This window comes from Lonchura striata, chromosome 1, assembly GCF_046129695.1.
Source record: "Lonchura striata isolate bLonStr1 chromosome 1, bLonStr1.mat, whole genome shotgun sequence".
Classification (NCBI taxonomy): domain Eukaryota; kingdom Metazoa; phylum Chordata; class Aves; order Passeriformes; family Estrildidae; genus Lonchura; species Lonchura striata.
In genome coordinates, this window is record NC_134603.1 from 131531227 (window position 1) to 131548606 (window position 17380).

A 17380-nucleotide genomic window follows, 5' to 3' on the forward strand; every position below is an offset into this window, starting at 1 on the left:
GGGCTGCTGCCCAGGCTGCCGTCCTGCCGCGGGGCAGCCCGGGCCGGCTGCAGACGGGACACGGGTACGACACGGGTACGACACGGGTACGACACGGGTACGACACGGGTACGACACGGGCCCGGGCCCGGGCCCAGGCCGACCTCCCCGCGCCCCGCCGGCGGGCAGGGCAGGACGGGGAGGCGCATGATGAAACTTCGCGGCGTGTTTCAACAGCGGCTGCCGGCAGGGGCGGGGCAGGGGCGGGGCCGCGGCCGGCCGGGGCCGCCTCCTCCGTCCCCCGGCGCGGCGCGGACGGCGGCTCCGAGCGCCGGCGGCGGGTAAGGCGGCGGGCCGGGGCGGCCCGGCGGCGCGGGGCTGGGCGGGCAGGGCCGGCCGAAGGGGCTGTGGTCCGGGGGAGCTGCCGCGGTGCTCGGCCTCCTGCCGCCGGCTGGCGAGGGAGCGGCGGGCCCGGGGGGATGTGCGGCAGCCGCCGGAGGAAGGGGCGGCCGTGTGGAAGGGCCTGAGGGGGAGCGAGTGCGGGCGGGGGGATCCTGCTCCGGGTGCCCGCGGTGTCCCAGGGACCGCGGGATACCAGGAGGACGCTCCAGATGGTGGGAAAGCCCAGCTCCATGTGCTGAGGCTGAGGTCCGCAGTGCCATCGCATGTCCAGATGGGACAGGCGTGGGAGGGGGAGCAGTGTCGTTGCAGTGCCCTGCTCCCCTTGGCACGCTTTTGCCTCCCCATGTGCCCGGAGCTGTGGGCTTTGTGGCTCTCTGGACCTCAGCCCTGAGGCCGCGTTGGGCTGATGTCTCCAGCGACATCGCTTGATCTGGAGGTCCCCAGCTGAAGCACACGTGCGCTGTGGGTTGGGCTCGGAGCGTGTGTCCGGAGACCCCGGGGCTGCAGCAGCAGCGTGCCGGGGCAGCGCGGCACCGCCGCAGCATCGCTCCCGCCTTGGCCGGCTGGGCTGCCGCGCTGCCGGTGGGGAACCCCAGCGTGAACCTGTGCTCCTCGATTCCAAACACTTCCCCCTTGTCCTGCCACTACAGAGCCTTCCTCTTCGTTACAAACCCCCCTTGAATGCAAAGGTGACAAACTGAAAGGATGTTTAATGTTTCTGCTCAGATTATGTTATTTCAACATACTCTATGACCAGCAATGATTTGTTGTACTTATGCTCTATAAATAAAAAATCATAAACAGTCTTGCTGTATCTAAAGGTAAAACTTAAACCTAATTTCTTGCTGGCTAAAATTTGCTTATCGTACTTTGAGCAAGCCGGGTTTTACTTCGTGTTAGTAAAGCCTGCTATTCTTTTTATATCATGCCTCTTGACAGTTAAGTGATTAATAGCCTACATCTGTTATCTGTGGTTTTTAGGTGTGTGCTGGCTTGACCTTGGCTGGATGTCAGGTGCTCACTAAGACACTCTATTACTCCTCTCTTTAGCAGGATGGAGTGAGGGGCAAGAAAATGTGATGAAAAATAAAAAACCTTATGAGTTGAGGTACAGGCAGTTTGCTTTTAAGGAAAAGTGAAGATCATGCATAAGCAAAAGGAAAAAACAAAGATTTTATTCTCTCATTCCCATCAGCAAGCAATGGCTAGCCACTTCCTGGGAAGCACGGCTTCAGCACACGCAATTGTTCCACCTTTATCCTCCTTTCCCTTAAATCTTTTATCTGGGTAGACATCCGATATGGAATATCACTTTGGATAATTTAGATCAGCTGTCCTGGCTACCTTCCCGTTGCCCGTCTACCCGTCCTGTTGCCTTCCAAGATCTTGCCTGCTCCCAGCCTTCTGGTGAGGGTGAAATGTTGGCATGCTTTGATGCTCTGTAAGCACTGGTCAGCAGTAGCCAAAACACTGCTGTGATACCAATACAAAACACAGCTCTCTGAGAGCTGCTGAGGGGAAAATGAACCCCCTCTCAGCCAGACCCAGTACAAAGTGTCAGATCTTGCTTACAGTGTTCATGTCTCTGTTGAACAGGTTCTTCACGTGCAGGTAGAACAAGAGCCTCATCATGTGTGGTATCTGGGCCCTGTTTGGGAGCGATGAATGCCTTTCTGTGCAGTGTCTGAGTGCCATGAAGATAGCACACAGAGGTCCTGATGCATTTCGTTTTGAGAACGTCAATGGTTTCACCAACTGTTGTTTTGGTTTCCACCGGCTGGCAGTTGTTGATCAGCTATATGGTATGCAGCCTATCCGGGTGAAGAAATTCCCATACCTGTGGCTGTGTTACAATGGAGAAATCTACAATTTCAAACAGGTAAGTGTTGTATACATGGTAAGGCAATTAAAAAAAAAAAAAATTTTTTTTAATTTCAATACTAGTGGATATTCAGAACATCGTTAAAATGTGTTGAACTAGAATATCAGGAAAGAAATGGGAAAGTTAGCAAACAGCTAGTATTTAAAAGGATGTAAATTATTTCAATGAGCTGTGAATCTGGTAGCTTGTTTAGCAACATACTTAATCTTTAATACTGAAAAATCACTTTTTAATTAACAAGAAGGGCAATAAATGCTTACATCCTCAGGTTTGTTCAGTTGAAAGTTAAGGCACTTTCTTCATTATCTCCTGGGGAGAAGAATTTCAAGCCTCTTTTTCCCCTTCTTCTCTCTTCATAATACAAATGCTTTTAGTCTTTCTTACTCTTCAATTGTTTTGGGTTGTCATTCTCCCAAGTTGTTGGGTATTGCATTTTTATTATTGCCTCTCAATCTAGATGAGGTATGTCACTTAAGAAATAGTGATGCGTAGTATGCATGCTTACATATTTATATAAAAGCAATGAGCCTTGGGGAGATGTTTCGAGTATGCCACAGAAGTCCTTAGGTGTCTGCAGCAGAAGACAGTTTTTTTGTGGGGTATTTGAGAGCCACCTAAGTCTCTTGGGCACAAAACAAGCAGCAACTCTTATATAGTTCCTAAAGGTCTTAAATGTCCATGATGGATGTGATCCTGCTGCTAAACACTGTCAGTGTTCCTCAGTCCCTGTGCTGAGATGTCCAGGCTGCCTGTTATTGGCAAGATGATTCAGATCACCCAAATTTGATGTAAAAAGCAGCTCAAAACTGTCTGTTCAGTTGAATCAATGTGTAAAGTGTGCCCCCTTACTAAGTGTGGTAGCATCAGAAACATTTGAATAATCTGAGATATTATAGTAGTTCTAATGCTAATTTTATAACATTTTTAATGTCAGATTTTTAAAGTCAGGTCAGGCTACTGTCAGTCACATCAGTGACATCAGTAATGTCATTGGGAATTTGACTGAATAGCCAGGAGTTTTCATCTTTTTCCCAGTCTTGAAGTATCTGGTTGTTTGAAGGGTGACACTTTGTCCTACAGTACATGTGAAATGTACCACCAATCTGTATTACTTGCAGTGTTTTGCAATGTCATTTTAACATTGACTCAATTTGATCTAAGACTGCCAATTGTTACCCATAAGTAACAATTAAAACCAAGGAACTGAAAATGTTAAAGCATGGGTTTTGTGAGGTTTTTTTCTTTCCCTCTGTTTTGTATGTTTGTTTTTTTTTACACAGTGGTTGGCTAGTGAAGACCAGGGTCATGGGTTTGCAGTTTGACATCCTCAGAAGTGTATCCCTGAAAACTTGCCTTAACGTGAATTGCTTAAGGCATTGTCAGACTCATTGCCTAAGAGATGATCCTGGGTAAAATTTTTGTAGTAGGTTGCCCCTGGCTGGATGCCAGCCACCCACCAAAACTTCCCTTCAAAAAGTGGACAGGGGAGAGAAAATACAACTAAAGTTTCATGAGCTAAGGACTGGGGGAGATCACTCACCAAATACTGTCATGGGTAAAACAGACTGAACTTGGGGAAAATAAATTAAATGTATTACCAACAAAATCAGAACAGGGTAATGAGAAGTAAAATAAGCTTTGAGAAAAGAAACCTTCCCTCTACCCCTTCCTCCTTCTTGAGCTCTATCATCTCCTCCCCAGCAGGGAAACAGGAAATGGGGGTTATGGTCAGTTTATCATGTGATGTTCCTGCCTTTGCTGAAGGAGGTTTCTTCCTCTGCTCCAGTGTGGGGTCCCTCCCATAGAAGACAGTCCTCATGAACTTATCCAGCAGGAGTCTGCCCCACAGCAGCAGTTCTCCACAGACTGCTCCAGTGTGGGTCCCTCTGCCACAGGGTGCTTTCCTTCAGGCACAGGCTGCTCCAGCATGGGTCCCTCACAGGGTCACAAGTCCTACCAGCTTCTCTCTGCATAGGTCTGCAGGTTCCTGCCAGGTCTCCCATGGGTTCACAGCCTCCTCTCAGGCATCCACCTGCTCTGGTGTGGGGCTCCTCTGTGAGCTGTGGGTGGATTTCTGCATCCCCGTGATCATTCAGGGGCTGTGGGGCACAGCTGCTTCACCATGGGCTGTGCCATGGGCTACAGGGGAATCCAGCTCTGGCACCTGGAGCACCTCCTGCCCCTCCTTCTCCACTGACCTTGTTTACATTGCTCTCAGGCCATGTTTTCCCCCATTCCCCGGGACCCCTGTGATTCTGATCAGATAAGCCTGGTCCCCTCCTTCCTGCCCCAACGGGGCTGGCAGAGAGCCAGAGAAGCCCTCCCTGTCCAGAGCCTAGATAAGGCGATGACCCTTCCTGTTCGCTCTTTTCCCCTCTCTTCCCCCTGGATCTCCTGGAATAAAGAGCTGGACAACTACATCAGGGTGAGAGCCTCTTTTTGAATCTATGCCAATCTCCTGATCCTCCCCTCAAAGCTTCGTATCTCTGGGCTAGCCTGATAGTTTAGGGGCTGAGAGGAGAGAAACATCAACCTTGGTGTCTGCAGGGCTGTTCCTCTCCTCATAGTCTCATCCCCCTCTTCTCTGGCCACAATTATATCTGCACAATAACTTTTCTTTATTCTTAAATACGTTATCACAGAGGCATTACTGTCATTCCTGATTGACTCGGCCTTGGCCAGCAATAGGTCTGTCCTGGAACCGCCTGACTTTGGTTCTGCCAGATGTGGGGAAATCTTCTGGCAGCACCTCACAGAAGCCACCCTTGTTGTCCCTTCACTACCAAAGCCAGGCTGTGCAAACTCACTACAACTTTGAACACAAAAGCATCATTTCCTTCTTTAGCAGAAATATTTATAGAACTTTTAAAATGTGATTTTACATAGACGATTATTCTTATGAAATAATGAGCAGCCAGTATTTGCAAATGCTTATTTATGTTTTTCTTTATATTTTTTTCAGCTGCAGAAGCAGTTTGGATTTGACTTTCAAACATTAGTGGATGGTGAAGTTATCCTTCATCTATATAACAGAGGAGGAATAGAACAAACAGCATCCATGCTAGATGGTGTATTTGCTTTCATCCTTTTGGACACTGCAAACAGAAAAGTGTTTCTGGCAAGAGATACTTATGGAGTCAGACCACTGTTTAAGGTGCTGACTGATGATGGATTTTTGGGTGTCTGTTCAGAGGCAAAAGGTAAAGTCAGTTGTGTTTAGTGCCTAAATAATCTTAGGTGTTTTGGTTGGAGACAAATTTTCTTTTTGGGCTTTGCTTCTTTGTGTGAAGAGAAAATGAACAGTAAGTTCAGTAATATATCAGCTATATTTAGCAATGTAAGGACTACACATCATTAAAATAAAAGCATCCAAGATGTTTAATTGTCCTTAATAGCGCTAAAATAACTTGCTTATTTAACTAGATTTTTTGTGTTCTGGAGTCATAGCAGTATTGAACTCAAGATGTTTTATGTTAGGCTACAGTTAGATATAGTTTATTGACTTAGACTAGACTTATGCTACAATAAATTATATTAGACTTTGGTCTTGGTGTTACATAGTGAACTAGGTAATTATACCACAAGAACTGCTAATCTGTAAAAGCCAGGAATTGTGAAACCCTACTGAAATTTACTGCAACATTGAGTAATTTCCCAGAATCACTTACTTTATTTGATGATGACTTCTTTTTTTTGAGATGACCTATCATTGCTCTCTCTTTTAAAGTAATTATCTCTAGTCTTGGCGCTATCACAAACAAATCCAAACAGTGTCAAAATAGAGTTTATTGCCTAAAATTTGTTTTCATTATTATTTCTGTCCTTTATATTGTATATCTATTTTATTATCAGACTCCAGTGTAGGTTGACTCTTCTAATAGTACTATGTAGTAATACTAAGAGCTGCACCATTTCTGTTGCTTGTGGAGAGAGAAGGGAAGTGAATGTTTTGGAGACTGTGTCCTATAACAATCACAATGAATTTCCAGTCCCTCTCTAGCAACAGTTCAGTGTCCCTTTTGAGGATATCCTCAAGGGGCATCCAGGTGACCAGTAGGTGCAAAACATCCTTTTTCACAGGGGGAATGGAAATGAGGTTTGGCTACAAGTTACACCTGGCATTCAATTGCAGTGGAGTAGATCAGTCTAGAGCTGATGAGTTTTGAAATTACTAAATATATGTCAATTAAGCAGTCACTACAATGATGTTGTTTTATTGCAAACTTCTTGTTAGGTTGGCTACACTTAATTTTAAACACAAAATTAATTAATAATTGTCATTCAAATTCTCCTAAGTATATTATACTTTGACCTGGCCATAATGTAGTCAGTTAGAAAAGTGCTCTTACTAGTGCTCACAGGGATAAATTGCTACTTGCCAATTAGTAAAACTTGCTGGTTTGCTTTCTCTGCTATCTGCCTCAACTTGAGATAGCTCAGATCTATGTGCACATCCTGCCAGAAGCAGAATCATGCTCTGGTCAGGACTGATGGTGACTCTGAAGGATATTTTTTAATACCAGATTTAGAATCCAGAGAAAATATTTGTATATAGTTTTAGTAGAGAGGCTGTTGAATGAGGTATTACTTAACCATTTTAAGTCAAGAACTCTGACAATTTTCTTTTTTCCCATTTCATGTGTAGGACTCATCAACCTAAAGCATTCAACATCCTTATGTTCTAAAGTGGAACCTTTTCTTCCGGGTCATTATGAAGTGTTGGACTTAAAGCCCTCTGGCAAGGTTGCATCAGTGGAATTAGTAAAATTTCATAGCTGTAAAGATGAACCACTCCATGTTGTATGTGATACAGTGGAAGCTCTTCCTTCAGGTAGTACAGCAAATATTTTGCTACTTACTCTGATTTAAAAGTGAAAAAATAGTAAACTTGGAATGTAAAATTTGCATTGATTTGTTTTAAAAAGTACCATTTAAGAAAAAAAGTCCCCATCTGTAAGAACCTTTAAAATGTAGGGACTTTAGAATTGTTTTTGTAGGCAGTCATGTACCAAGATGGACTTGAGTGTCCTTGTTATCAAAGGAGATTCAGACAAATATCTTTGTTTCTGAATTACCATCATCCAGCAAAATCTAAGTAACACTTTTTGGGCAATTTTTACCCTTTTCTTTTTTTCTGAGCAGGTTTTGACCTTGAAACAGTGAAAAGCAACATCCGTATTCTCTTTGAAAATGCTGTTAGAAAGCGTTTGATGGCTCACAGAAGGATTGGCTGTCTTCTGTCAGGTAAGTGGCAAGAACCAAAGTGATTCTGTACCTTCTCTGTCTTTCGCCCATCCTGTAGTGGTTAAAGGAAAGTATGTTGGCTGTTCTGCTGCAGTGTACCTGGAGTGATCTGAATCTTCATTTGCTTTTTAGGACAGGCAACAGAGAACTTCTTAGTTTGAAAGAATGTTTTCCAGTTTTCAAGTATCTTGAAAGTCTTATGCTTTTAAAGTTTACTCTGGGTTGGAATCTTGGCTTACTGAGACACTGAACATGTTTAAGTAAGAAAAATATTTATAGTAGTCCTGTTGAAAATCACTCAATATTCTTAAATACATGAGATTTATGCTTAGGTTGGTCTAAAAAGAAAATTTAATTATTACATTCACTTTGCGCAGCTTGAATCTAGAAGAGAGCTTGGAGTGTTTCAGAAGGAGGAGAATTCTTACTTGCCACCTTTGCTTTTGTCTCCATCCTAAACTTCCTTAATTTGCCATATTACAGGAGACCATCTGGACCAAAATTATTTGCTACATTCTTTTGCAGATAAGGTAACAGCTCGTGGTACAGGAAGTTGTTCACTGACTTAGCTGATCACTGTTGTGATCTGACAGTTCAGTGTTACAGAGGTACTTTACAGTGGTAAGGCTCTGTAACCATGGGTCTGACACCTTATTTCCCATGTTTATGTGGCACTTCGTACTTGTGCTTAGAGTTATGGAATGCTTTTCATGCATTACAACAGTAATTACACTTATTTGTCATGAATCCTATCAAATGTGCATCTGAATGAGAGCAAACTGTCCAGGAGATACTGCTGGACCATTTCTTTACTATGCAATTACAGAAAGTAGGAAGCAGGTAAATTAAACAGGAAGATATATAGAGTTGGAAGATCTCAGTTTCAGTAAAAAAGCTTGTTTAAACCCCAGATTTCAAATATCAAATTGGAAGGCAGTCAGCAGCTCCTCAGATGCACATGCAGGAAGCAAAACTATGTGCCTATGCTGGTATAAATAATACCAGAGTATCTCAGTGCTTCACGATTTTGGGTATGCTTGGAACATTACAGAGAATTGTTTTATTGTTTTTGTTTCTAATCACAGAGGGAATTCTTCAGTGTCACAGTGGAGAACCTGGGTTTTTATTTTTCTGATTTCCGCATCCTGAGCACTCTGTTTTCTGTACTCTCATTTTCTCAGAATTTGCATGTAATTTCAACAGGAAATATTTTTTTTTAGATTGCGTGTCCACAAAGGGTATCAGGGTGGGAATTGATGCTAATGCACTTAGCTGCAAAAACACATGCAGACTATGGGAAACAAAGAGAAGAGGGTTTTGCCTCATGCTTGTCAGAACTGCAAGTGGATGTGGGCAAATACGTACTGTGTTTTGCTCAGTACTTTGTAGGAGAGCAGTAAGTAGAACTAGCCAAGGATTAGCAGAAATAGTTCATGATAATAAGAAGGTGGATCCTTAGAGTGTATTTAGGCAACTTGTGCGTCTCTTGGTTTTATTTTCTGCTTGTTATCCAAACTGTTCAAATCTTTTCACTCCCCTCTAGAAAGAGGAGGAGGAAAAAAAGAATGAGTGAAGAAGAGTGGAACCCTTCCACTAAGCATTCTGTTATTTTACTTAATTCTGTTATTTTACTTACAGCAAACAAAAAAATCCATAGTCCTATCAGTTGACTGTCATATGTGTAGGTAAAAGGAAGATAGGGAGTGGTTTTAAAATGGAGAATATAAATCCCATTTTAGTAGAGTTGAGAAGGGGCATATTCTCTAGTAGTACAGTGTGTTCAGTATACTTTATCTTAAATAAGGAGTTCCACTGATGCTTCTTACACCAAAAGTACTGGCAACTGTTCCACTAAAGTTGCCTGATTCTTTTATTAAGCAGAGGTAAATGTGCACTTGTATGAGAAGCACCTTGTATTCACACATCTTAAAAATGAAGCCCACTCATAGGATTCTAGTATCTAGATTCCTTAAGGGGGAAGCAAACCATCATTCAAACACCTAATCAGATAATTTGTTTTGTTGGCAGGGGGCTTAGATTCCAGCTTGGTTGCAGCTGTTCTTCTGAAACTGATGAAAGAAATGAACATCAATTATCCATTACAAACCTTTGCAATTGGAATGGAAAACAGTCCTGACTTACTTGCTGCCAGAAAGGTATCTTAAGCATTGCTTCCAGATTGTTCTGAGCTAAATGCTAAACAGTGTGTATTAATAGCATTAACTTCATGGTTTTAGGGTAGGTCTCCCTGTTATGGTTCTATACAAAGGCATTTGTATATATGTTAAGTGTTGTGAGTTAATGACCAGTTTGCTGAATTAACAGTTTTCTACAAACACTTTGGCACCTGGGGTACTATGCAGGCTTTCATGACTTTTGTACTGCTTTTTCTCTTAAGGGCAGATATCTGGTTTATTTAGAGCCTCTACAGATTCTGTTAATATTCTAGGCAAGCAGCTGGATGGTCTGTTGCAATCATGATTGACACTGTAATTAAGAAGACTGTTCTCTCTGATGAACATACCACTGCAAGTCAGAGGTCTGCTAAGTAATGTCTTTTCTTGGCCTAATGTCATAATTTTCATTGTAGTAGAAGAGAGCTGGTGCTTTCACTGAATGTGTTTGCATTAAACACAATGTATGTTTATAAAATATTTTAGTTGAAAAGTGATGCATTATTTTGACCTTTTGCAAACAGGTGGCAGCACATATAGGCAGTGAACATCATGAAGTAATACTTAATACTGAAGAAGGGATTCAGGCAATAGAGGAAGTTATCTTCTCATTGGAAACCTATGATATAACAACAGTAAGAGCTTCTATTGGTAAGATTTTTTTTTAATGGCAATCTTTGGTTTGTATTGCCCAAATAAAATTTTATGCAAACTTACATGTTCATCTGTTGGATCCCTTAGCTGGCACAGAATCTGGGGACTGGCACTCCAAAGTTCTGGTACCCAGACTTATCTGTGCTACTACATTGAGGCAAAAGCTGTTATTTACGAGTCTCTGACTGCACAAAACAACTGTCAAGAGCTGTTCTTGAAGCTTTGAGATAAAAAGCAATAGTTGCATAAAGAAGAAATGTTAGATCTGCAGGCCTATGTTTTCTGCTGTAGTAAATATGAATCTTGGAGGAAGGGGGAAATTTACAGGTTTTCTGAGGTACTGAATATTATGACAGCAAAGCACAGTTACCCTTTCCTTGCATAATTTTGATACTAATGTGAACTATTTATTATTGTCTTGTGGTAACACAGGTTCTTATAATGTATGTTTGATTCTGAGAAGTAAAGGGAGTCATCAGCAGCTTCTAACAAAGCAGTCCCAGCCTGATAAGAGGGGAGAACCCCATATCCAATGGGACCTTTTGTGCAATGCAAGCTACAGCATTTTACCCAGTTAATCTTGTGTCATCATAAAAGGGTTATGAAGCCAAATAGGCAACACAGTTTTCAAAACTGAACTCTGTGTGGAATTTCCTCCATGAAGATGTGATTTAGCAATGTGAAATAATGAATGCATTTCTTTTAAAATTTAAACATTTTACTTATTTTTTTTCTGTAATTTTTTTCTTTGAGATTTGTTGCTTAGTATCATAATGAACTAGATCCTTTTCTTTAGATTAGTAATACTTGGTTATAAAAGCGTCCCATTCAGAAACATCTGTTGAGTAGAAGGCATAATTCTGTTTTATAAAAAATTCTTTACAAAAGACATTGAAAAAAGAGCTTCATCCACTTCAACTCAGAGTGGTGGAGAGTTAAACAGTAGCTTTTACTTTTCCCCAAGGCTAGAAGGTTTCTTCAGCATTGTGCTGGAATTAATCATGCACTTAATTTCAAATGGAGTCAGAACAACTCCTCCCTCATGGAGGATTCCCATGGGAATCTTCCAGTGTTCTTAGGATCACAAGTAGACATATCTTCCTGATATTTTGAGGGCCAAGTGTTTAGATGTATTTGTACACATTTGAGATGTATTTGCAGCACCAACTTAGAGTGGCTGTTGGTGGCTTTGAGTAACAATGAGATGCTACTTTACATCAGATTTTTGCTACAGAAAGTAGTATAGGAGATAAATATCTAAAATGCTAAATTTTAAAATACTAATTGCATATAGCATCGTGCATGTAGATGTACTTTAATAACTTTATACTTTTTTTAAGGTATGTATCTTGTCTCCAAATATATTCGGAAGAAAACAGACAGTGTGGTCATTTTTTCGGGAGAAGGATCAGATGAGCTAACACAAGGATATATATATTTCCATAAGGTAAATATATTCAGTATACAGAATGCCCTTGAGCTGCTTGTTCTGCCTTTCAGCAGAACATCTGTGTACTTCAAGGTGTTTGAGAGTTGTCATAACTATATATTTGTTGAGATTTTCTTCTGGGGTGGCATAAAATCCAAGGGATTTAATCACCCAAAAAACAGCTTTCTTAATCTTCAGCAGTTCCTGAGACTGTTATTTCTTGTATGTAGTTTTTGCTGGTTTTGAGATCACTTGGTGATGACTGCAATTCAAATGCAGGGCAACCAGCAATGGTTCCCTCACTGCAGCTGTGTTCCACCTGTGTGCTCCATGCTATGTTTCTTTTCAGGCACCATCTCCCGAGGAAGCTGCAGAAGAGAGTGAGAGGCTTCTGAAGGAGCTCTACCTGTTCGATGTACTTCGTGCAGACAGAACTACTGCAGCACATGGGTAAAATATATTCCCTTGGATGCTGAGCACTCATAATTTAAATGCAAAACAAGATTAGGCAGGAAAAGACTGCTGAGGATTTTTATGCCAACATGAAGTTGTAGGCTTAAGGAATTTGAGCAACAGTAAAGCACACTGCCAAATTTAATCTGATCTGTGACTATAGGGCTCACAGTGTTGTAATCTGAAATATTTTTTGTCTAGGACTGTACTGGTCTTTACAGAAGCAGTGAATTAGAAATACAAATATACAGAGTTAAGGAGGGAAGGCAAACTTGTATTTGATTTTGGGGTCTTTGAAGGTTTAGACAAAGAGAAATCTTGAATCTGATGATTGTCAGAACTAAAACAACATACTGAAAAAGGCATGTGCATTATGTAGCTGTCTGTAATAGAGATTGGAATACAATCTGTGTAACTGATACCTTGAAGAATCTCCAAATTGAGTGGTGTAGAAAATAGTATTGTTATACTAAGCAGAAGCATTTCACCCGAAGAAATACGTTAATTAAACTGAGAACAATGTTGGAAAGCTGTCTATAGGTAAGAGAAAATGGTATTTTTGGCAAAGCAAACAACTTACCTGTTGGGAAACTTCTGTTGTATATTGATCCTGCCACAAAATGACTTGCCCAGTTTTTTACAATTTTATGTTTCTCTTTACTCGTGCAGGAGACCTGCCATTTGCCTTATAATTTGTTATGTGTTGAAAGTTTTAATCACATTTTGTTAGGAAGAAAAAACCCTTGTATTAACAAATTGGAACAGGATTTAAGGAGTTCAGATTTATGGAGAAAAGGGAGAAGAACTAAGTGTAGAGAGGAAAGGATGAAACTACCATTATCAGTTAAGAATAAGAATAACTATAAGGAAAGACTTGCAGTGCAAATCTTGTTAGTATATGGAGAAACTGAGTTCTCAGTATTTGATTACTGAATACTCAGTATTGGGTTAATTTGGTTTATTTTCGTAAAGTGGGTATTACCTGAAGTAGCTGGAGCTTTGTATCAGAGTAGAAACTGAAGAGACAATGAAAATACTAGGATACAGTATAACATCTCCTTTCACTTGTGAAGCTGGACAGCATAATGTGTCTTGAGCAGACACACCAAGAGGGATTCTTTCTGCTGAAGATGCAGTTACTGTCATTTTATTTGTTGCCTTCTGTGTCCTTAGAAGCTGTGGTATATAAAAGCAGGAGGGCTTTGTATGTATATATCTACCACTGGTATAGGAGAGAAATTGACTGCTGTAGGGCTCCTTTTTTTTGTTTCTTGACAACACAAACAGATGAGAATTTCAGAAATGGCAGCAGAATTTTTTTTTTTTGGTTCTATGATATGTTTACTAAATGCTGATGCAAATCCTAGTGAGCAACTTGGTAGTTCTCTGAGAGGAAGAGAGTTTTTTAAAATGTGCTTTTGCATACATATTGCAATGGTTGTTGCAGATCCTATAGGACTGTAGTCTGTAAATTCGGGGCATATGGCATTATAAAATATTGTAGTCTTTAATCTGTGTAGACCATACACCTCACTTCACAAATTGGTGAATTAATAAGTAGTTGTTAATATACAACTGAAATTTCTTCCAAGTGAAAGCAGAAAACTCAGTGTTTATTTGAAAGACAGGGAAAGCTTAGCTGCTGTGGAATTTGTAAGTAGATGATATGTTGGATTAACTCAGTATCTTTTCTATTTATTCCTCCTGCTTAGCCTTGAACTGAGAGTCCCATTTTTGGATCATCGGTTTACTTCTTATTATTTATCTCTGCCAGCAGAACTGCGAATCCCAAAGGTACATAAAACTAAGGTTGGATACAAATGTAAGTTTACAAATTCACTGATACATGTTGTAAGCATGACCAGATTGCTGAGTTCGATGGTTAAGTCCTCCACCCAAAGTCAAGCATGCTCTTAAATATTTTATTGAATTGTTGGACTACTGGGAACCCTTTTCTGACCAAAATCTCTGAAAAGAAACCATTTCATAAGTGTTTAAATCCAGATCTTTACACTGCAGTTCCAGAGACTCATGACATTTTTTTTTGTTCTGCAAACAGAATGGAATTGAAAAATACCTTTTAAGATTGTCCTTTGAGGATTCCAATTTACTTCCCAAAGAAATTCTCTGGAGACCCAAAGAAGCTTTCAGTGATGGCCTAGCATCAGTAAAGAAATCCTGGTTTTCCATTCTTCAGGACTATATTGATCAACAGGTAGAATACCACTTTTTCCTTTTTCGCTTAGGTGTATTAGCTATGGTTGCCAGTGGGAGGCAGCTCACATGCTTAGTTGAGAGAATAAATGTGGATATAGCAGTTGAGCTTCCTTGTGCAGGAGTAATAAACTTTAATCAATGTTCTTGTAGATGTCTGAGTTGATTAAAGACATTTGTGATCTGAGTTAGAAAGAAATGCTAGATCTTGGCAGAAATGATTGTATAAGGAAATGAACATCATTTAAGTGTCTGGATTGCAAATTAGATTGTGTATCAACAAACACAATTTCTGGGTTACAGGCAAAGCAGCTGCTTCGGCTAAAGGCACTTGCTTGAACTTACTCTGCAGCTGAGTAACAACATAATGACCTTATAATGTACTTGCTTGTTTGTGTCATTCATTTTTCAAAGCCATCCCTAGCTAAGCCTTTTTGCTTTTTAAACTCTCTGCTTGCATTGTTAACCAGTGAAGACTTACAGCATTTTGACTCTGTATAAAGGATAATCCTTTCTAGAGTGCAGAGAGGAAGGAATAAGACCCTCTTAACACCAGAGCTGTGTTACATGGAAATACAAGTAGTCAAGGCTGTGGATGGGAACCTGTCTGTCCTACCACCATCTCTTTCTTCCCCATTTTTTTTTCTGTTTCCTCAGGCAAGAAAGTAGTTGGGTTAAACAGCATGATGGCAGCCAAAACTGCTCATTGAAATTGCCTCAACTGGTGCAACTATTTATCCTTCCTTTCTCAGCTAACTTAGCACCTGCAGGTGTCTTTGCCTCTGCATCCCAGGTCTCCTGTTGCTAAGAGCATGGTTATTGGTGTTGATTGTAACAGCCAACTCTTCCCCAAGCTACAGAAACAACCTAGGAAGCCACTTACATGGCAAAATGACTGCTATAAGTTTTTGCACTTGTTTCACAGCAAAGGAGGGTTAAGAAAGAAGTGTCTGTGACCTTACTAACAAAGGTGGTCGTGTCCCAGAGAAATGGGCTTCACATGTCATGTGGAGAAATACCAACAGCACTGGAAATACATTTACTTATTCATAAACATCAAGTGAGCCAGTGACACAGGTTTGTTTGACCTGTCAAACCTGTGCCTCTAGAATAGACTTTTTTTTTTTTTTCCAAAAGTGCGGATGTTTATTGGTTGGTGAATCCTTGTGTATCTTAAGAAGTTGAAGATATTTGCTGCTTAACTTGAGTTTTGCTTATGTCTATAGGTTGATGACCTTTTACTGGAGAAGGCAGCAGAGAAATATCCTTTCAATCCTCCTAAAACAAAAGAAAGTTATTACTACCGCCAGATCTTTGAAAAGCACTACTCAGGGCGCAGCAGCTGGCTGCCCCACTACTGGATGCCAAGATGGGTTAAAGCTACTGATCCCTCTGCACGCACACTGAAACATTACAAGTCTGCTACCCAAGAGTAGACTGTTCAAATAATCCCCAAATAAAAGTGCTGCAAGCGTTTTGTGTGCACTCTGCTTTAAGAAAACCAAACAAATTAAGCCAACCTAAAGCTTAAGATGTACTTTGACAGTGCTATTGGAAATTAAACTTTCTGTTGTTAGTGTACTATCAAAAACTTATGCTGCTGTACCAAAACTTTGTAATTCATGGGAAAATACTTTCTGGACAAGGGACTACTTTATTTGACAGCTCTATTCCTTAGGTAAGCTTGATTGTATTAATTTTCCTTGAAGTCATTTAATATATTTTAATGTGAGCTCTGTTTTGAGGACTTGAATCAGGCTGAGGGATGCAAATTGCTGCTGGTGCTCTGAGCAAAGGGGAGTTGGACTCTAGCTATCTGGTGATTTGTGTTCCTAGCTGAGGGACTTGGATAGCATCTGTATTTATTCTATTCTGAATGTCCTTCTACACACTCCTGAAAACCTTAGTCTAGTTTTCAAAAAGTATTTAGATAGTCATAGCTATGCAGAGATGCTTCCTAGAGTTTATTGAGATGGTGTTGGGTGTTAATTAAATAAGTGGCAATCTTACTTGTTATTGTGAATCTACCAGTTGGCTGTTCTGTAAATAAACCATCAGTTGAAAGATATTGTGACTGTTATCAAAGAGCAGAATGGATAAAAGAAGCCAAATTATATCTCTGTTTCTAACTCAAGGACTTCAGTTTTTATTAATGTATTTATTTTTCTTGAAAAAATAGAGTGTTAACTGGGTGATGTGTATCAGTCTGATGGAAATTGCATGAGTAAATATTTAAGAAATTTTTCATTTACTGTGAGAATTTTCCCACCTGTTGACTGTGTTGCTGTTGAACTATATGTGGCCACATATGTGGGTGAACGAAACCTGTTAACTATAGGTTTTAGTTGGACAAAGCATCACTGACAACAATGGGATCAAATGCCTTGCTTGGAAAAATGGGGAAAAAACTGCTTCAGAAATCACAAGAACTTCTAATACTCTACTGAAAAAAAACACCTGAATTTTTACCCAAGATAACTTTTTATTAACTACTTAGCCATGTGGGTTACTTTTATGAAGGTAACTGAAGTATAAGGATGGTCAAGAAATACAAATGTGTGCTGCAGATTGACTTGATTAGCATTGTGCTCTTTATGAAAACAAGTCTTCTTTATTGTCCCTCTTGACTAGGAAACCAAAGCCATTTTTTATTTAAAAAATAAAATATCAGCTGCTCTGATTTAAAACCTTCACAAAATGACTGGTTGTCTGTTTGTTGCTCCACCATAATCCTACAATTGAGTCTGCATCCCAGAAACTTTAGTGAAACCTTTTGGTGGCACCACAGCACTTGTGAGCTGTCTCTAGCATGTTCCTGCAACCTTCTTTACTTAAGGGCCATGTGCTTGTCTCTGGATTTCTTTGAAACAGTTAAGAATATTTTGAGTTGAGAGAGGAGTGTAGAGTATGTGGTTAGGTACTGATGTGTGCAGGTAAGATTTACTACTC

The 17380-nt window shown here is 40.5% G+C and overlaps 1 protein-coding gene across 1 annotated transcript; it reads left to right on the forward strand.

Moving 5' to 3' along the window:
- Positions 1-254: 254 nt before the first annotated feature.
- ASNS (asparagine synthetase (glutamine-hydrolyzing)) lies at positions 255-17129 on the forward strand. Its single transcript, XM_021538369.3, has 12 exons — positions 255-320; positions 1978-2260; positions 5226-5463; positions 6909-7094; positions 7406-7507; positions 9536-9663; positions 10206-10332; positions 11676-11782; positions 12114-12214; positions 13930-14011; positions 14277-14432; positions 15658-17129. Exons 2-12 carry the CDS (start codon positions 2012-2014, stop codon positions 15865-15867), a joined length of 1686 nt encoding a protein of 561 aa, XP_021394044.1. The 5' UTR covers positions 255-320; positions 1978-2011; the 3' UTR covers positions 15868-17129.
- The last annotated feature ends 251 nt before the right edge of the window (positions 17130-17380 follow it).

Bases quoted from the DNA above. Each gene is read 5' to 3' on its own strand.
- ASNS (XM_021538369.3), top strand. From the start codon at position 2,012: ATGTGTGGTATCTGGGCCCTGTTTGGGAGCGATGAATGCCTTTCTGTG. The intron at 2,261-5,225 runs GTAAGTGTTGTA...TATTTTTTTCAG, and splicing joins AAATCTACAATTTCAAACAG to CTGCAGAAGCAGTTTGGATT. The intron at 10,333-11,675 runs GTAAGATTTTTT...ACTTTTTTTAAG, and splicing joins AACAGTAAGAGCTTCTATTG to GTATGTATCTTGTCTCCAAA.